The sequence below is a fragment of the Marmota monax genome, unplaced genomic scaffold (genome assembly GCF_021218885.2).
Source record: "Marmota monax isolate L192 unplaced genomic scaffold, Marmota_monax_Labrador192_F-V1.1 WCK01_AAM20220418_F8-fsc00038, whole genome shotgun sequence".
NCBI classification, from domain to species: Eukaryota; Metazoa; Chordata; class Mammalia; order Rodentia; family Sciuridae; genus Marmota; species Marmota monax.
Genome location: NW_026692498.1, coordinates 12,867,056 through 12,888,382, shown reverse-complemented (window position 1 = coordinate 12,888,382; position 21,327 = coordinate 12,867,056). Strand labels below are relative to the sequence as shown.

The 21,327-nt window shown below is 38.8% G+C and overlaps 1 protein-coding gene and 2 pseudogenes across 1 annotated transcript; 1 reads left to right on the top strand and 2 right to left on the bottom strand.

The window, feature by feature from the left end:
• Window positions 1-421: 421 nt before the first annotated feature.
• LOC124092654 (axin interactor, dorsalization-associated protein-like) lies at window positions 422-1,310 on the bottom strand (annotated as a pseudogene).
• Window positions 1,311-5,750: 4,440 nt separating this feature from the next.
• On the bottom strand, window positions 5,751-6,692 carry LOC124092719 (olfactory receptor 5AN6-like). Its single transcript, XM_046444526.1, has one exon. It carries the CDS (start codon window positions 6,690-6,692, stop codon window positions 5,751-5,753), a length of 942 nt encoding a protein of 313 aa, XP_046300482.1.
• Window positions 6,693-10,444: 3,752 nt separating this feature from the next.
• On the top strand, window positions 10,445-17,655 carry LOC124092718 (olfactory receptor 5A1-like; annotated as a pseudogene).
• The last annotated feature ends 3,672 nt before the right edge of the window (window positions 17,656-21,327 follow it).

Genomic DNA, 21,327 nt, shown 5'->3' with positions numbered 1-21,327 from the left:
TCTCGCACTATTTTGGAGTTCTCATGGGGATTTCCGGGGATTCCCCAAGAGTTCCCATTGGTTGGGGAAGTGCAGGAGGAGGGATTTCCGGGAGAGATATTTTCCGGCTGGGGGTTCCTGGAGAAGCCGCGTGGCTCAGGAGGATTCCGGGGAGCTGTGTGAAGTGTTTTCCTGCAGTTTAAAAATAAAGTTTGTTCCTGCTTCAGTGGCTCGTGATTTGTGCCCAGCCAGACTGCGGCAAGGAAGCAGGATAGGATCAGTGGTAAATTAGAAAAGACTATTAATTGCTCAATTAATAGAAAATTAAAAACCTGTTTCAAAATCTACAATAAGCCTGTATTTAAAGGAGTCATAATTATTACAACAGTGAGGTGCTGGGCTTTAGTTCTGTGGAACAGCTTTGCAGTGGACTCAGTGGCCTACAGGTATGGCTCACTTCCTGCCTCCTGAAGGGTGAATATGCTACACAGAGCTGTGATGGTTTCTACTGAGTGGTAAAATTCACAGAAATTCCACATTACTCATGTCAGAATCATTCCTTGTGCAAAGTTTGATGTAGATGAAGATAAAGTGGTTTCTGGGTCAATAACTGCAATTTCTTTCTTTTAGAAAGTCAGTGGGTTTCTTGTGTAGTTCTATTCCATTGGCCCAGGTTTAATCTCATCCATCTCCATGAAAGCAAAACCACTTGGTGCTGGTAAACCTTTTTTTAGGCTTTTAGTGTTTGAATTCAAAGAAGCTAGCTGCGCCTTTGGTTAATTTTTCAGTATGCTTCTGGAGCTCAATGTCCACATTAAAATGAACATATGTATCTTCTTTTCTTGAAGCCACAGGAGTATCTTGCACAGGAGTTAAATCTATGCCGTTCAGATCCTTTATACTAACTGCTCCAGCACCACCTTCTTCTTCACCTTCTCCAAATTCCAATGCCTTTCCTCACCAGGTGCTAAAATTCTCCTTCATGGGACAGGCTGAACATCAAATGGAAATTCTTTATTATACGTGAGAAAAGTCTTTAGGATTGGTTCTAGCTTCTTCAGGTCTTCCAGTTTAAATTCTTCCTGGGTCTGTGTGGATCCTAAAGCTTGCACTTCGCAATTCCAAGCTTGTTGCAATTTGGCCTATGGTTTTCTTTTGCTCTTCTGTGAATTCAGAATTGTTGTGTTGAGCTTGGGCCTCTTTTTGTAGATGTCTTGCTAATGTCCGATACTCGGCTATCGCCTCTACAAGCTGGCTCCAAGAATCCAGTCGGCGCCTGTCCGAAAACTGGCGCCCCAGGGCTGCAGGAGACTCCGGGTCACCTCCCACATGGCCGCTCCCCACCTGTTCCATCCTGCCCCTACCCAGCAAAGCCCAGCTCTAGGGCACCATCCTCCCCAGGGCTGGCCCCAACATGAACAAGGCCAGGAGTAACCTCCAAGGCCACCCACTGAGGAGCAGCCCAAGCAAGCCCATTTGCCCAATAGAATGTATTTTGACATATTACACATACAATTGTGTTCCTGTACACCAGTGGTGAATCAGCTGAGAGACAAATTAGGAAAACTATCCCATTCACAATAGCCTTAAAATATATTTGGGAATCAATCTAACAAAAGAGATGAAAGACTCTATAATGACAACTACAGAACACTAATGAAAGAAATCAAAGAAGGCCTTAGAAGATGGAAAGATCTCCCATGTTCTTGGATAGGCAGAATAAATATTGTCAAAATGGCCATGCTACCAAAAGTGCCATACAGATTTAATGCAATTCCTATTAAAATTCCAATGATATTCTTCATAGAAATAGAAAAAGCAGTCATGAAATTCATTTGGAAAAATAAGAATAGCCAAAGCAATCCTTAGCAAGAAAATTGAAGCAGGAGGTATCACAATACCAGACCTTAAATTATACTACAGAGAAATAATAAGAAAAGCAGCACAGTATTGGCACCAAAACAGACATGAAGATCAATAGAACAGAATAGAAGACTCATTATTCTTTGATCCATAAGAGAAGCTATGTTTTGTATATTGTGAAACAAATGCAAACTCATTTTACATCTGAAATAATTATTTAACCTCCAGATCCAACTGAATTATCTTTCTCTCAATAATATGTGAATATTTTCTTTTTGAAGTTTTAATTTTCATCTAAACTAGATCTTTTTCCTGGAATAAATATTTGGTCCCTGTTCTTTCTATTGTTTGTAGAATTTCCACATTGTTTAATTATTGTTTGGTTAAATACTTTTTTCAAAGTAGTCTTTATTGTCAAACTTTATTTGAATGTTAGTGTCATTTTACAGTTTTTACTACCACTGCATTTCTCTCCCAAAGTCCCAATGGGATTTGAATTGAAGTTAATTTTTAACAAACTGTTTGTTTAAAAAAAGACAAGTTTTCAATATTCTTCCTTTAGATCAAAGGAATTATCTTTTCTTAAAATTCAACAATCCTGATGCCTCCATCTCTTTCATTATTGCTGTCTGAACTTCTTATTGTGGTGTGCTGGATCTCCAGAGCGACCTTTAAGCCGCATCATCTTCTTATCATGTTCATCTCTTTATATGTTCTCTCTGAATTCTTAGGAATTCAGAGTAGTTCTCTAATTCAATTTTTAATTTTCTGAAATATCCAACTTGCTGTTTAATGATCTTTCAAAATTATTGGAATTACAGATGGCACTGTGGTCATGTCCTCAGGTGAGAACAGGTGTAAAGATGCCCCATGTCCCAAGTGCTGGCCTTCCTGGAGCATCTGCACAGGTGCAGAATCCATTCATCCATTTCCTTGGATGTGCCTCACTTAGGAAAACTAAGGACCTGTTGGGAATTCCACTTCACCTTTAGTTTTCTACCTTCATGTGCTAAAAATTAAGTATTAGAACATTTATGCAAAATGGAGCATTGGTATATATAACACTATGTTCCAAATTTAAAATATAATAGAGATGTGTAGTGATGAACAGAGCAACAGATCAAAATTCAGTGCTGAGTTAGAAGTGTGTAGCCTATGAAGAGTCCCAGAAGCCACCAAACCCCATCTTCTATAATCACAGCAGAGAAAATGCAATTTCTTAGAATGTAGGATTTACTACTCCACACCCCAGGTCCTTTCTATTCCCAGTCGTGGCTAAATTCCAGTATCAGCCTGGAAATTGAGAAAATATTGCATGGTAGGATTAATAGAAGTAGACTATTTTCCCTTAGCATATCACATCTGTTTCTTTGAAAATATCACCAAGACAAAAAAGTTAATCACAAAAGTTATAAAAATAGAAACTCATAGTATTGTCCAACAGTTTGTCTTCAGTTTATGAGCCTCTGTCATGACCAGTTAATCTCTGAGCATTTATCCTTCATGTGAAATTCACACACAGGAATATGCATCCTATAATTCATGTCCTATAGATGATTTGGAGATTGGAATAAAATTAATTCTGGTCCCCTAGAGAAGTAGATGGTTTACAATTTAAAGGCCGTATCACTTTTCTGAGACTACGTTTTGCAAAATTTAGTAGGTTTTCACATAAGCACTTCTCTAAAAAATTTTTTCAAGATCACTTTTATTGGTACATTATAATTGCACATAATAATGGGCTTTGTTGTTACATATTTGTATATTACATAAGCATTTCTGCTAGTTGTGATCTTGACTCTAAGCACCAGTTCTCTTAAGAGAGCTTAATAATTTGCAACCATAAAAGCATTAAGAATCCAGATAGGTATAATGAATGGCACTCAGTGCTCAATTCTCTCTTTCAACCCCAGTACAGATGTCATCTAATAGCCTTGGCTTGAGGCTGAAGCTAAGGGAGGTCTGAATGAGATCACTAACAGGTGCTAGAGACCTTAAATGAAATCTAGGCTCACAACTCCATCCTAACTTCCCTTCATAAAATCCTACCCAATAGCTGCAAATCAGCTGTTCTCCAAAAGAAATCCCCCTTTCATCTGCAAGCTGCTGAAGCTGGATTGTACTCCAGGGATATGGAGTATTAGAACTCCTCAAGCTGTAGTGTCTACAGATGTCAAAAAGCTTTTCTTGAAGTCCTTACCATGGGGACTTGGAATTTTCCTTTCTGAATACAGATGGGGGGGGGGAATTTATAAAGTTTCTTTTATCAGAAGTAATCTCTTGGAAATTTCCACACATTCTGGCCACCTAAGTTTATGCAAATTAGAATCTTTTTGGGAAAATAAACAACAGAAGTCTGCTTTCTGTCTCAGCATCCTTTCTTTGGTTGATATTTTTAACCCTAACTCTCCATCATTTCCCTGTGTCTTATAGCAATGCCAAAAAAGGTTACAAGGGAAACAACCAAATCAGGACTCTTATACTTCCAGAGTTTTGATGCCTTATAGATAATTCTATCAGTCAAGTCTCACTTGTTAATTATTAGAAAAACAACTTTCTACTAGATATTTGCTCTAATAAACAAGCCAAACTTGTAATATAAACATATCACTGCTGTCAGATGTGGTTGTGCATGCCAGAAATTCCAGCAACTTGGGAGGCTGTGGCAGGAGGATCGGAAGTTCAAGGCCAGCCTCAGCAACCTATCGAGGCCCCCAATGACTTAGTGAGACCCTGTGTCAAAATAAAAAAATAAAAAAGCTGGGATGTGGCTCAGTGGTTAAGCATCCAAATAAAATAAAATAATATGCTGGAGTTACCAAAGTCAGGGACTAGACCACCATACCATCACAGAGCCAGTTTCTGATTCCCTTTTTCTGGTTACATGGTAGAGATAAGATGGAGAAACAAAAATGTATAAAATATGAGGAAAAGTCCAGGAAAGCCTACCCAGCCAAGTGGTCAACCAAAACTTAAACCTGGATGTGTTAAACATTTTTATCATGACAAATTTCTGTCTGCGTGAAATCAGCAAATCTTTTATCTGGTATAGTTACTTTTGACGTGAATAAATCCACAAATGAAAATAATGGAAACGTTCCAGAGATAAAGGAATAAGTTAAATGTGAGAACTAACTTGCTTTAAAAAAAGTGAATAAGGAGATAAATATATTTAACCTGATTTAAGTATCACACAAAGTATACATGTATTGAGACATTATGTAATACACCATTAATAAATGCAATTTTACGTTTTTATGTATCCATTAAAATAAATTAAAACAATAAAATTAAAAAAGGAAGGAGGGAGGGAGGGAGAGAGGAAGGGAAAAGAAAGAACAGAAAAGGAAAGAAGAAGAAAAAAAAAAGAAATTTTTAAAAGATCAGCTAGTTATTCTAGGTGCCAGGAGTAATCCCTGACCAGCAATCCCTGACCCACCTAAAATGAGATGCTGTTTGGTCTTTCTAGTCTCCTGGCAACCTTGATTAGTACTATCATCTCTGGTCCTAGAAATGCTGCCATGGTAGGTAGTGATGAGATATCACTAAAGTCAAGTGTCACACTGCCACAACAACTAACTACAAAAATGCTTGTGTGTTCATATATGAAAACACAACCAGTGAAACTCTACATCATGGACAACCACAAGAGTGGAATTCTAATTAGAATAAGTTATTCCCATGCATATATAATATATCAAAATACACTCTACTGTCATGTAATATCTAAAAAGAACAAATTTTAAAAATGCTCAAAAATACTTGTGGATTGCTCGGCCTATTGTTTATTTGGTCTCAACTGTACATTGAGCTTCCACATACTTCTTATACATTTGCCTGGCTTTCTACCAGTGCTGGGTTTGTATTAGAAGTGTATAGCAACTGTACTTCTGAAATGAATTCCGTAATTAGTAGCACCAGATGAAACCCTTCTTCCATCTGCTTAGGGCCTCTTTGATTTCCTTGTTCCTCAAACTGTAGATCAATGGATTTAACATGGGGATTATGACAGTGTATAGGACTGACGCCAGTTTGTTCTGGCTCAGGGAATCTCCCGAGTTGGGATACATGTAAACAAAGATACCTGAGCCAAAGAAAAGGATCACTACTGTCAGGTGAGAAGCACAGGTGTTGAAGGCCTTGGACCTGCCTTCAGCTGAAATGATCTTCAGAATAGCGGCAACAATGTAACCATAGGATACCACGATGACCAAGACGGATGTGAGCCCAAAGATCACTGTGAGCACAGAGGTCATGACTTGAAAGAAAAAGGTGTCAGAGCAGGAGAGGACCAATAATTGAGGCAGGTCACAAAAGAAGTGGTTGATGACATTTGGCCCACAGAAATGGAGCTGAAGCAAAGCACACAGTTGGATAAAAGAGCCAAAGAACCCAGTAATGCAAGATCCTGCCACCATCTGCACACAGAGGGTGGGGGACATGACGGCTGGGTACAGCAGGGGATTGCAGATGGCGGTATATCGATCATAAGCCATGGCTGCCAGAAGACAGCACTCGGTTAGACCCAGGCTGGAGAAGAAGAAATACTGTATGGTGCACCCCAGAAAGGAGATGGAGCTGTGCTTCTGGAAGAAGCCAGAGAGCATCTTGGGGGCTATAGTGGAAACGTAGCAGATATCCAGAAAGGACAGGTTGCTGAGGAAAAAATACATGGGTGTATGTAGATGGGCGTCCATCCTGATGAGTGTGATGAGGCTCACATTCCAGGACACTGTCATCAGGTAGATCCCTAGGAATACTGAAAAGAGGGCGATGGTGAGCTTTGGAAACTCAGAGAATCCCAAGAGAATGAACTTCGTGATTGTTGTATGGTTCCTTCCTTCTGTCATAGCGTTGGTGGTCCCAAGATCTGCAGGGACAGAAGAGAACAAATCCCTAAGTCAGTTGTTATCCCAACTTCTATTGAGATAAACCACCTTATCTCTACACAGAGCTCATAAGAAAGAGGAATGCTGAGCATTTGGGGGAAATTACCCTGGTTAACTTTGCCTCTAAGTGACTACAGTGGTTGTATCAATTTTCCCACATGTGAAAGGGGATAATTACACTTGTTATTATTAACTATCAGGCTTTTATTAGGACAAAGGAAAGTATAACAATATTTGGAAGTTCCCTTAAAAATATGTTTTAGAAATTGCAGAGTGTTATTAATGGCATTATAATCCCTGCTTATAGCTCAGTGAGTAAGAGCATGGGTCTACTTGTCACACGGCTGTCGCTTGAATGTGGCTCTTCTATCTATAAGCTATGACTCAGGAAAAGTTATCTAATGTCTTTGTACCTAAGTTATGTATCTGCGAAGTAGTAAGAGTAAAATTGATCTCCTAAAATTTATTTCATATTAAATTATTTCAGATATGTACAGTACCTACCATGTATTTCACATGAAGTGGTGTTGTTACAGGATATCTTTATAATGTAGTTTGAAGCACTCTTGGTTTGTGGGAAAAATTTTAAATTTAAAAGTTCAAAGGATCATATAACACTCTGTAATTACAAGTGATTAAATTAAAAGCCAACAGGTCAATAATTAGAAAAACCATATTTGGAAACTACATATTTCTAAATTACTCAAAAGCCCAAAGAGTAAGTTATAATGGAAATTACAGAATATTTGTAACTTAAATATAATGAAGAATACCATCTGTCAAATCTTGTGGATTTAACTAAAGATGTATTTAGAAAAAAAATCATATTAAATAACTATAAAAAAAGAATAAAACAGTTGGGTGTGGTGGTGCACACCTGTAATCCTAGCGTCTTGGGAGGCTGAGGCAAGAGGATCGTAAGTTTAAAACCATCCTCAGCAAAACCGAGAGACGAAGCAACTCAGTGAGACCCTGTCTCCAAAAAAAAAAAAAAAAATACAAAATAGGGTTGGGGATGTGGCTCAGTGGTAGAGTGCCCCTGAGTTCCATCTCCCCACACCTGGTACCAAAAAGAGAGAGAGAGAGAGAGAGAGAGAGAGAGAGAGAGAGAGAGAGAGAATTTTAAAAAATGATGGATGTGAGCATCATCCTTAGTTAGGAAAGAATACAAATAAATAAAATAAATAGAAGGAATTTTAAAACAACACAAGAACATCAAAAGGTGATTCTTTTATGTGTGAAACTGAGAAAAAGAAGATAAATTTTTAAAGAATGAGGAGGGGGACATAATTCTAGACGATGAAGACACTAAAACAAAAAGATATCCTAAATAATTTTAAGCTAATAAATTTTAAAATTTAAACAAAAAGTAAAGGGACTGGGGTGTAACTCAGTGGTAGAGCACCTGCCTGACACATGTAAGGCACTGGGTTCTGGCCTCAGCACAGCATAAAAACTAAATAAGTAAAATAAAGGTAAGATAACTAGATAGTAAACATCACTAGAAAAATTAAACTTGTCCAAACTAATTCAAATGGGAAGAAGAACCTCCATTCTTTATTGGAAATATATTGTGTCCTTAATGGTAGAAATATTCAACCCTTATTCTAAAGGGCCAAGAGAGAAATAAAGCTCACCAACATATTTTATTAATATTTGCTTTAAAGTTTCTATACAGGATAATGAATGGATAAAAACAATCGAATTTAAAAATCTACTCCCCATGAAGAATAGGATTTCAGTAGATTAGAGAAAGGGGAATGAAGGGAAGGAAGAGGGGATAGGAAAAGGAGAGACAGTGGAATGAATCTGACTTAACTTCCCTGTGTTCAAATGGGAACACACCACAGTGCATCTCACCATTGTGTATATCCACAAGACTGGGATCCTAATTAGAGTAAGATATACTCCATGTTTGTGTGTATATGTCCAAATTGACTCTACTGCATGTATAATTTCAAAGAAAAATTTAAAAAAAATTAAAGATCAATTCATTGAATCTAACTGAACATTCACACATGTATGCATGGATACAGCAAGTTGTCCCATCATCATGTGTATCCACAGGACACTGATGTTTATATTTATTTTTTAAGTGAACTGTAGATTCATTAAAAAGGGATCCGTGGAGTGGAGGAAGGGGAGTGCTGGGGACTGAATCCGAGTGGGTTGTGTTCCATGCTTGGGTGAGAATGTCAGGGTGTGCCCTGGTATTGCATATAACTAAAATCAATTTTTAAAAAATCAATTCCATATCTAAATTCCAGCAAAAAATAATATATAAAACATTTTACAAACAGAACCTGAAATACTTTTGACAAAAGTCAAGAAATACCCAGATGATTAAAAATATAGGGCTGGGGCTGTAGTTCAGTGGCAGAGTGCTTACCTCGCATGTGTGAGGCACTGGGTTCGATCCTTAGCACTGCATAAAAAACTAAACAAATAAAAGCATGCTGTCCATCTACAACTATAAAAAAATTTAAAAAAAAATATTTACCTCTAAGAAAATGTCACAGGATTATTTCATTTCCTTCTGCTACTGTATTTCAGAGTAAGCAAATCTTTTAATGACCTCTGATGCGTAAAACTGGGAATTAAATTAAATTAAATTAAATTAATCACTGAGAAAGAGAGCACATTTGGTGTCACCACTTACTGTGATTCCTGGCAAATTCCTGCATCTCTATGCACCTGTGTTGCTCCATCTGTCAAAGAAGGATCAAGGGCTTTCGTGGGGACTTATTTAATCATGGCATGTAAGGCATACAAGTAGGAAGTGCGTGAGGTTTATTGTGTGGATAACGAATAATAATGACTCTATCCTAGAACAAGTTTCCAGTTAAAAATCCCTTACAGGGAAAAATGGGACAATTTGGTAGTGAATGTATTGGTTTCCACAGTCCAGATGCTACGGTTGTCAGAGAAGGTCCACGCCCTCTGTCTGCACATTCCCCACTGGCTAAGGTTTGAAATTCCATGGAGGAATTTTTTCAGCTCAACTATCTGAGTTTCTGTTGAAATTAGTATTATCTCGTTGAGACAGGGAAGAGGGATTGTAGATTTTCTGGGGAAAAAAAATTAGGTGGTGAGCCTGGAAGTCTAGGGTCTTTGGGTTGAGGACATATAAGGGCAGGGTCACACGGGAAGAAGGAAAACAGAGAGAAAGGGTTTCAGGAGTGATTTTGCCCATCCATTCTGACTTTACCCACCCGGATATTTGGGCAGTGTTGGCTCCGACAGCTGTGCCTTGGAGAGGTCGGGGAGGCACTGTGGGTTCGGCTTCCTTCTCCAGGGCAGCGTTGTAGTCCCCAGACGTGCTTAGGGTCCTCTCAGAAACCGGAAGCCACAAACCTCATAATCTGAGCATCCAGCCTATACTTTGAGTCCTGGCTCCTACTGGCCATAGCTGCCAGAGACGTATTTCCAACTAAAGATTGTCTTAAATGTTTCCTTGGGTTTCAGTGTGGAGAGGGAAGAGGCAATTAGCAGAGGCTCCTATTCAGTTAATTATTCTCAAGAGTGATGGTGGCAGAAAACAAATGGATAAATGTTGCCAGAGGACTCCATTTCTCCACTATCATGAGCCCCTGTTGGCCCAATGGAATCAAGTTCCAATTTTCCTTTGCAGACTTTATAATCATGTCCTCTGGTAGGGATTCTCAAGTCAAGGTGACCATATCATTTATTATCCAAACTGGATAACTTAGGGCATGAAAAGGGAAGTTGTTAATAACTGTGCGAAGACAACAAGCAAAAAGAAGCCTAAAGCAGGATTGTCTAAGACAATGCAGGTAACAGGGTTTCCCAAGATTTCAAGGTTTTCTAAAAACTGCCATTTATTTTGGCTTTAGTCACGTACCTGCTCATTCTCTGGAGAGACTTGTTTGCAGTTGAGTTCTGGCTCCACCAATAACAAGCAATGTGACATTGATTGCTTTCCTCCATCTCACTCTACCTGTTTCTTAATCAGTAAGATGCGATAAAGAACAACCACCTCATATGGTTGTGGTGATTTTGATAAGATAATACCTGTGCACTGTGTCATTGCCTATAAGCACTAAATATATGCTAACAATTTTATTATCACTACTATGTCATTGTTTTAATTTCTACATTTTTTTCTGTCCATAGTTTTTACAAAAGCCATGATGATTTCATAGGTATGATTATTCCATCTTTACATTTTTATTGACATGTGACAATTATTCATACTAATGGGATACACTGTGGTATTTCAACCACATGCACACAACATGCCCTAATCAAGTCCGAGTAATTAGTATTTTTCTCTTTGTCACTTCTTTATGTTTGAATCATCTGAGCTCCTCTCCTCTGGCTCTTCAGAGAATGTATAATAGGCTATTGTGAACTCTAGTTATCTCCTTGGGCTATGAAACTCCAGTGTGTTTTGATATTCATTGTCCTAACTCTCTGTATCCTCCTTCCTGGCACAATTTCCAGGCTGTATCTGGATCTGACTCATCTCGTCATGCTCTATGTTCATCTATTTTTTCTGAAATGGCAAGATTTAATTTTTATTAACACATTATTTTATATGTTAATGGAATTCAGTGCGATATTTCCACGTGTGCATCCAGAATGCATTGATCATATCCTACAACTTCTTCTCCACCTTTATCCCTGACTCCTCCCTGGGACCCTTCTCAGTCCCTAGTAATCACTATTATACTTCAGGCTGACTTTTTTTTTTATAGTTACATATTGAAAGAGAACATATGGTGTTTATCTTGTTGTATCTGTTTTTACTTCATTTAACAAGATGTCTTCCAGTTCTATCCATTTTGCTGCAAATAACAGAATTTCATTTTTCTTTATGGCTGAATAATGTATTCCATTGTGTTTACACAGCATATATTCTTGATCCATTTACCTGTTGATGAGCATTCAGGCTTATTCTATATCTCAGCTGTCGTGAGTGGTGCTCATATTTGATGTATGATGTTATGGTTTAGATAGGAAGAGTCCCCCAAAGACTCATGTATATAAGGCTTGGTTCCCAGTGAAGCAGTGATTAGTAGTGGAGTTTTGGGGAAGTGATTGGATCATGAAGATTCAGTGGGTTAATCCATTGTTAGCTGAATGGAATACTGGAAGGCAGTGGAAACCCCATAAGGTGAGACCTGGATGAAAGAAGAAGGTCACATGGGACATGTGTAGAAGGGTGTTTATTGCCCCTTGTTTCTTTCTCTGCTTCCCAGAGGCCCTGAGCTGAGCAGCTTTCTACACCATGCTCTTCTACCACAATGTTTCTGCCTTGGAGCCTGTTGACCATTCACTGAAACCTCTGAACCTGGGAGCCAAAATGAACCTTTCTTCCTCTCAGTTGTTTTTCTCAGTAATTTGTTACAGCAATAAAAAGCTAACTAATACATATGATTTGCAAATACTTTCTTTCCGACCTGTGGATTATTTCTTCACTCTTGTTTCCTTTGCTGTGCAAAACATTTTTAATTTGGTGCAACCCCATTTATCAATTTTTGCTTTGCTTCCTTTGCTTTTTAGAATTCCAGCCACAAAACCACTGGGTTTTCTTCTAGTTTCAGAGTTTGGGGTCTTATATTACAAGTCTTTGATCGACTTTACTTTTTTAAAAATTTTTTATTTATTTTAATTATTTATACATGACAATAGAATGCATTTATGCACTTTGATATATCATACATAGATGAGAGATAATTTAATTTTTCTGAGTGTACATGTTGCAGAATCATATTGGTCATGTAGTCACATATATACATACATAATAATGTCTGTTTCATTCTACTATCTTTCCTATCCTCATATCCCTTCCCATCACTTCCCTCTACCTAATCTAAGGTAACGCTATTCTTCCCTGGTGCCCCCCCCGCCCCACACCTTATTGTGAATTAGCATCCGCATATTAGAGAAAACATTCAGCCTTTGCTTTTGTGGGATTGGCTTATTTCGCTTAGCATGATATTTTACAACTTCAACCATTTTCTAGCAAATGCCATAATTTCACTCTTCTTTAAAGCTTAGTAATAGTCCATTGAGTAGATATACCACATTTTCTTTATCCATTCATCTATTGAGAGACACCTAGATTGGTCCCATAGTCTAGCTATTGTGAAGTGAGCTACTATAAACATTGATATGGATGTGTCACTATAGTATGCTGATTTTAAGTCCTTTGGGTATAAACCAAGGAGTGGGATAGCTGGGTCAAATGGTGGTTCCATTCCCAGTTTTCTGAGGACTCTCCATACTGCTTTCCATAGTAGTTGTACCAATTTTCTGTCCCACCAGCAATGTATGAGTGTACCTTTTTCACCACATCCTTGCCAATATTTATTGTTGCCTGTATAAATTCAAGTTTCAATCTACATGTGGATATTAAGTTTTTATAGCACTATTTGTTGAATAGGCTCTTCTTTCTCTGATGTATGTTTTCTGGTACCTTGTTGAGAATCATCTGGCTATAGAGGCATGAGTTTATTTCTGGATCCTCTATTATTTTCCTTTGGTCTATGTGAATGTTTTATGATAATAGTATTCTGTTTTGTTACTATGGCTCTACAGTGTCTTAAAACTAGATATTGTGATGCCCCCAGCTTTGCTTTTCTTGCTCAAGATGGTCTTGTCTATTTGGAGTCATTCGTGAGTCTGTATAAATTCTAGGATTCCTTTTTATAATTATGTGAAGAATGTTATTGGTATTTTGATAGCAATTGCATTAAATCCATAGATTCCTTTGGGTAATATGGCTATTTTGACAATATTAATTCTTCCAATCCATGAGCCTGGGAGGTCTTTCAACCTTTTAGTATCTTCTTCAACTTCTTCAGTGTTCAGGATTGCTTTTACCATTTGCGGTATTCTGAATTTGAGGATTATTTTTCCCTATTTGTTTGAAGAATGATAAGGAATTTTGGTAGGGATTCAATTGAATCTGTAGATCACTTTGGGAATCTACAAATCACAGTTTTTTTCACAGTATTAATCCTTTCTTATTCATGAATAGGGGATATTGTTCCATACGTTTGTGTTACCTCCAATATCTTTTATCAATGTTTTATAGTTTTAAATGTACAGATATTTTATTTCCTTTGTTAAATTTACCCATAGATAAGCCCCAGGCCCTATAAACGGAAGAGCTGCTGGTATAAGTCCTGGCATTCAAAGGTCAGAGAACCTAGACTTCTGAAGTCCAGGGGAAGTGAAAGAAGGATGTCTCAGCTCCAAAACAGAGAGGTGGGGGGAGAGAGAGAGGGGTATGTAGGGAGTGGGGGGAGGAGGGAGGATGCAAATATAAAACAAAAGAGCTCAGAGTTTTTGGAAAACCTGGTCTTAATCCTATAAAAGCTAGAACAACTAAGGCTTTCATAAAAATATTGTTTATAGACATGTTTCTATAATATAGTGGATTATACATTCACAGAAAGCACTAAAAATACTAGATGAAATATAAAGCATATTTTTTATGACTTGGTCAGTGAGAAAGCAAATAAATCCCTGGAGGCAGAGATGACAAGAAAGCACAGACTTAAGAGGGTAGAGAATTGGTTTTCAGTTTCCCAGGAGGGATTTAGTAAATGCTGTGGCCTGAGGCCTGAATTCTAATGGGATACATTTGAGGGATAGAAGAAAAGGTATGTGATGTTAGAAGGCAACCCCATGACATTGAAAAGTTACTCCTGAAAGGTGACAACCTCAGGGGATAACATGGGAAACAAGAGACAGTAATATGCAAAATTCTCAGCCTCAGTTTGGGAGACAGAGAAGAAGTTTAAAAATATCTTTTCTTAGTATTATTTTTATTATTAGGTACTGGCGATTGAACACAGAGCTGCTTTACCACTGAGGTACATACCCATCCCTTTTTATTCTTTATTTTGAGACAGGGTATAACAAAGTCACTTAAGACCTGCTGAATTGCTGAGGCTGGCCTCAAACTTATGATCCTCCTGCTTCAGCCTCCTGAGTCTCTGGGATTACAGGCATGTACAGTCACACTCAGTATATCCCTAATTATTCTTAACCCCAAACATTTACTTATTTATATACATAACCTACCCGTTTGTACTATTGTAGTTCTGAAAAAAAAAAACCAAGTCACAATTTCTTTTTAAAAGGATTCTGGGTTAGTATTAACCCCAAGGTACCTGACAGAAATAACAAACAGTATTCTTGGAAGAACACATTTTAAACCTAAATCTCCATGAGTCATGAAGACAAAGTTTGTAGGAATCTTATGATCAAAATCACTCAACACACAAGTGAACAGGGCACCTTGAACAATAATCAGCAATAATTAGACTACAGAATTAGACTTGCAAAACTAGTTATTTTAATTATTATGTATTGATAACTTCAATAAGTATATTTATTGTGTTTAAAGAAAGGATGCTATTGAAAGTGGGGTGAAAGGAAAGGAGACAAAATTGACTATTTACAAAAAGAACAAAATGAAACCTCTAGAAGAGAAACAAAACCTTATGATTGAAATTTGAAATTCAATGGAGGATTAAATAGCCAGAGAATTAACATGACTTGTGATAGAATTAATTTACTGGAAGAGATGACTATAAATATTACGCAGAACACAGTAGAAAATTTTTAAAAAGAATAGATTTTTCAGTGATGTTGAAGATAAAGAAGATCCAACAAATGTCTAATTGGCGTTCCAGAGACAAATAATAGAAATACAGAAGCAATTTTCAGCATACTAATGTTGTGGTTGGTAGACAGTCCATGGAACTGACCTAGAGACCATGGCAGCTGCAACCTCTTGATGTCAGCATTCAGTGTCTGATGCATGCATGTTGTTTTGGTTATTTTCCATTTGGTCTGAACACTTGGTGTATCACTTTCCTGAACTGGCCTCAACATGGAAAAGAAAAAAGAACTCCCCCACATCCTGCCTCCGTTTCCAAATCCCGATGTAACTGCCTAAACATCCTAACCTTTACATGACTTCAAGTCATCACCCTTGTATAAGAAGTCTTTAACCTTGAACCCAGGGCACTGAACCACTGAGCCACATTCCCCAGCCATTTTCTATATTTTATTAGAGACAAGTTCTCACTAAGTTGTTTAGGGCCTCACTAATTTGCTGAGGCTAATTTTGAACTTGAGATCTTCCTGAATCAGCCTCCGAGTCACTGGGATCACAGGTGTGTGCCACCGCGCCCAGCCCCAAAAGATTTTTAAAGTATCACTGAGCCAAACACAATCAAGAATCATTAAACAATTTATCTCACAAATACCTCTGGTTTAAGAAAAGACAGATATCCACCTACAAGGGAGGGCTCATGATGGCTCCTCCCTCCTCTCTTATCTAATATCACATCAGAAGTCCTAAAGTCACTATGTTGGCTCCATCACATTCATGTTCAAGCTGCTTCATGGTGAGTTCTCACCGATCATTCAGTCCTGTTATTTGGATAGAGCTCCAGCACCATGAAAGCAGAAAGACTGATACGGAATCGTCAACATTCCCTGAGTATAGATTAATACAATATAGATTAATACAAGGTTAGCTTTCCAGAGATTCTTAAAGGCATCTATTCAACCATCCTAAATGTTCATGTGAGGCCCAGCACGATTCTTCAAACTTCTCCAGCCATGCCTAAGCAGAATCACCCTGCTTCACCACCTAGAAAGACGACAGTATTTCATTGATTTAACCTATCTCCACAGTCTCATATATTTCCAGAACCTAGCAAGGGAAAATATGATGCTAAGACATTTTAAAAGATTTCACACAAATGAATCCCATTTAATGTCTCTTGTTCCCAAAGAGAGAATGATATTTGTCCAAGAGAATTTTTCAGTGAAGGTGGATGACTGGAAGGCTCAAGTCAAGTCAAACTTGATGATTCCAGATCATACATAAAGCTGACTGACTGAAAAATAAAAACAATGAAAGTTTTTCTTTTCCTTTTCTCACTTTTTTTTTTCAGCAGATATCATCAAGTAAATCTATAGAAGGCGCTGGAAACCACCCCTCTGTAGACAGTGGGTCCTCCTGGGACTCTCAGATGATAAAGAAGTACAGCTCAACCTCTTTCTAATGTTTAGGATATTTGCTTGTGTTTAGGATCTGTCACCTGGGTCATATCATCCTCATTAGGATGCACTCCCACCTGAACATACTGTGGACTTTTTCTCAGTTTTCTGTCCTTCATAGACATCTTCTATTCTTCCTCCATCATTCTGAGGATGCTTTCAAACTTATTTAAAGATGAGAAAACAAGTTCCCTCCTCACCTGTGCCACTAAGTACTTTCTCATGGCCTGGATGGCTATGGCTGAGTGCTATCTCCTGGCCGCCATGGCCTAGGACAGATGTGTCACCATTGGTAGCCCTTTGCAGTACTCAGCCATCATGGCCCCAGGCCTGTGTCAGAAGAGGGTTGCTGGGGCCTGTGGCAGTGGTTTCCTTAGCAGCTTAGTTCAAGCATCTCCTTGCTTTCATCTCTACTACTGTGGGCCAAATATTATTCAACATTCTTCTGTGACATACCTTGGATGACTCTCTTGTCTTGCTCTGATCCTTTCATCAGCCAACTGATTCTTTTTCTGGCAGCTGTTCCTGTAGGTTTGGTTCTTTTCTTCTCATCCTGTGGTCCTGTGGCTTCATTTCAGCCTCCATCCTGGAAATATCCTCATCCAAAGGCTGTGCCAAGGCCCTAGATACCTGTGCCTCCCACCTGGCAACGGTGACGCTCTTCCATGGCACAGCCCTCTCTGTTTACACGCATCACAGCTCTAGCCACACCACAAAGCAGGACAAGGTGCTGTCAGTCTTCTGTGTCATCCTCATCCCCATGTTGAACCCTCTGATCTACAGCCCTAGGAACAAGGAGATCCAAGAGGCCCTCAAGAGGGTGATAAAGAAAGTAGCAAGAGTAACCGTGGGCAGGTATGATGGTCCCTAAGAGGACAACAGAGGTAAGAAAATTCATGAGCCCCTTTGTAGGTCACAGGGATAGTTAGATGGAGGCAAGTGACAACTTGGCTTCTCTAATTCCTGATGTCATTGTGTGCCGCAGTCTGGCTGGGCATAATTCAGGAGCCACTTGTCAAAAGAAACGAACTTTATTTTTAGAACCACACACACCACACCACACAGCTCCTCAGGAAAAACCTTCAGAGCCCAACTGCCACCACCGGCATCCCACAAGCTTCTCCACCTCCCCCACTCCTCCTGCTCTTGAGGCCAATTGGCTGGGTCGTGTGGGCAGAGCCAAAAAAGTCCCCCAATGAGCAGCTCCGTGGTCTGAAAGGGCAGGGAAACAGCCCAATGAGCATCTCCGCAGAGGAGCCAATCAGTTGGCAGCTAGAAGTTGCTGGGGCCGCTGTGAGCCAATCATCAGCTGGCAGCTGGAAGTTTGCTGGCAGCTGGAAGTTTGCTGGCAGCTGGAAGTTTGCTGGGGCCCCTTTGGCTGTGGCTCTCAACAATTGTGATTGGTTGCCTTCAAATGACCCCTGGAAAGGCAGTGTCACTGACATTGAACACAGTTTAAAAAGACAGTATCCTCCATGAGCCCAAGGATGCTTTCAGACTTCTTAAAAGAAGGAAAACGATTTTCTCTCATTGCCTATGCATTGAATTCTTTGATTAGAACCAGGGTGAATAAAACCCTAAATGTGATTACATTTTCGAGAACAGATTATGTTTGAGAGATATTACATGTGAAGAAATGACAAGAAGCCAGGACGCCTCACATAGACTATTCTTTTCTTCACTACTTTATGACTTTGATTTGTAATTCTTAATCATTTACTTGTGTTGTAATAGAATTAAAATGGTATAACATGTAAAATAAATATATGAAAATTAAAAACAAGTTGAAAAGGAATATTTTATGATTTTCGTCTAAAACTGAAACATAGAAAGAGTGAATGACTTAGAGAGAGACATGAGGAAAGGGACAGTTGTGGTGGGGGGTGAGCAGTGTTTGTCTCCCCAAATAACCTTGTTCCTTCCACCTCAGCCCTTTGGACTATGGAATGAGTGAATTGTGAAAAGAGGAAAGGTATGACAGAGCCATGGCACAGGCCTCTAATCCCAGGGGCTTGGGAGTCTGAGGCAGGAGGATCACAAGTCCAAAGTCATCCTCAGCAACCTAGAGAGACCCTGTCTCAAAAAATAAAAAGGGCTGGGTATGTGGCTCCATGGTAAAGTGCCTCTGGGTTCAATCCTTAGTACCAAAAAAAAAAAAATGAGGGGGACAGGGGAATTAGAAGGCAGGGGGCCACATTTAAGGTCAAGAGTTGGAAGATTCCTAGAGTCTAGAAAGAAACCAAACTCAGCAATTTCTAGGCATAAGTGGGTCTGGAGCATGCTCCATGGTAGGTTCCCAGAGACCATGCTAGACCTCAGAAAGATGGCTGTTGAGGTGTGACCAGGGAGGCAGAACCTAAGTCCCAGAGACTGAGCCTCCAGGGGAATCAGAGCCTTCAACATGACAGGGGAGCAGCAGATTAATCAGATATTGGGGTGCCCGTGTTCATCAAGAAAATTTTAGAAGAGTCTTATTTTACTGTACCTTTTATATTTTGATGAGCACGTTAGAGTCATATATCATAGTGGGGTTCATTTTGACATAATCATGCCTGCATGGATATAATTTGCTCCATTTCAGTCCCCAGTACTTCCTCTTTTCCTCCCCCTCCTCCCCCTTGTTCCCTTTCCCCTACTCATCCGGTTTTCTATTCATCTATTGTTTTTTAATTGGCGCTTTATTGATATATATAAAGGTAAAATTCACCGTGTATATTCATATGTGTACCTAGCATAATTTGGTCAATTTCATTCTGCAGTTCCTCTTTTCCCATCCCTCCTCCCTCACCCTCAATCCTCTTCTTCTACTTTACGGATATCCCCAAAAATTTTTAAAATTTTTTTTAGTTTTTTAGTTTTGATGGACACAGTACATTTATTTTATTTATTTATTTTTACATGGTGCTGAGGATTGAACCCAGTGCCTCATACATCTGAGGCAAGCGTTCTGCCACTGAGCCACAATCCCAGCTGTCCCAAAATTTTCATGGGATATCCCTGCTTTATTTTTTCTTATTTTGCTATAGCTTCCACATAGGAGAGAAAATATTCAACCCTTGACTGAGTCTGGCTTTGTTTTAGTCAGCTTTTTCGCTGTGACTAAAAGACCCTACAAGAACACTTTTAGGGGAGGAAATGTTTATTATGTAAGGGCTCATGGTTTCAGAGGCCTCGATCCATGGACAGCACGCTCCATTCCTTGGGGCTCCAGATGAGGCAGTACATCATGGCGGAAGAGTTTGGTGGAGTGAAGTGGATCACATGATGACCAAGAAGCAGAGAGAGACAGAGAGACTCCCTCTCCAGATACAAAATATACACCTCAAAGGCACACACCCAATGCCCCATCTCCTCCAGCCACACCCTACCTGCCTTTAATTACCACTTAGTTAATCCCATTAGGGAATCAACTCAGTTGGGTTAAGGCTCTCATCACCCAATCATTTCTCCTCTAAACCTTCTTGTATTTTCTTGAACATGAACTTTTGGGGGACCCCCTCACAACCAAACCGCAACATGATGTTTTCACTTAGCATGATGTTCTCCAGTTCCATCTATTTACCAGCAAATGACATAATTTCATTCTTTTCTTGTAACATATTGAACACATTTATTAATCTTCGTATTTTTACATTTTATGCATTTCCGAAACTTACGAAATTTTATCATATTTTTATTTTTAGTTATACATGACAGTAGAGTATATTTTGACATATTTATACATTTGCTGGAAGATGGATGAATCTGGAGACTATTATGCTAAGTGAAAGAAGCCAATGCCAAAAAATCAAAGGTAGAATGTTCTCTCTGACTTGTGGACACTAACACATAATAAATAAGGGAGAAAGGGGAAGAAGTTCAGTAGACTAGACAAAGGGGAATGAAGGGAAGGGATGGGGGATACAAAACAGGAAAGACAGTGGAATGAATCTGACTTAACTTTCCTATGTACACATATGAATATCCCACAATGAATCTCCACATCATGTGCAAGCACAAATCTGGGATCCTAATTAGAATAAGGTGTACTCCATGTTTGTATAAATATGTCAAGTTTTTGTTTTTCTTTATAGCTGAGTAAAACTCCATTGTGTATACATATCACATTTTATTTACCTATTTGTCTATTGACTGCCACCTGGGCTGGTTCCATAATATGGTTATTGTAAATTTCTGTAAACATTGATGTGGCTGTATCCATATAGTATGCTGATTTTAGATCTTTTGGATAAATATCCAGGAGTGGGATAGCTGGATCACATTGTGATTCCATTTCTAATCTTCTGAGGAAATGCCTTACTGCTTTCCAGAGAGGTTGTACTAATTTGTAGTTCCACCAACAATGTATGAATGTATCTTTTCCCCACATCCTTGCAACATTTATTATTACTGCCATTCTAATCGGAGTGAGACAAAATCTGAATATAGCTTTGATTTCCATTTCCCTGATTGCTAGGGATGTTGAACATTTTTTCACATATTTATGGTCATTTGTATTTCTTTTTTAAAAAATTTGATATATATAAGAAGTGAGATGAAAGAA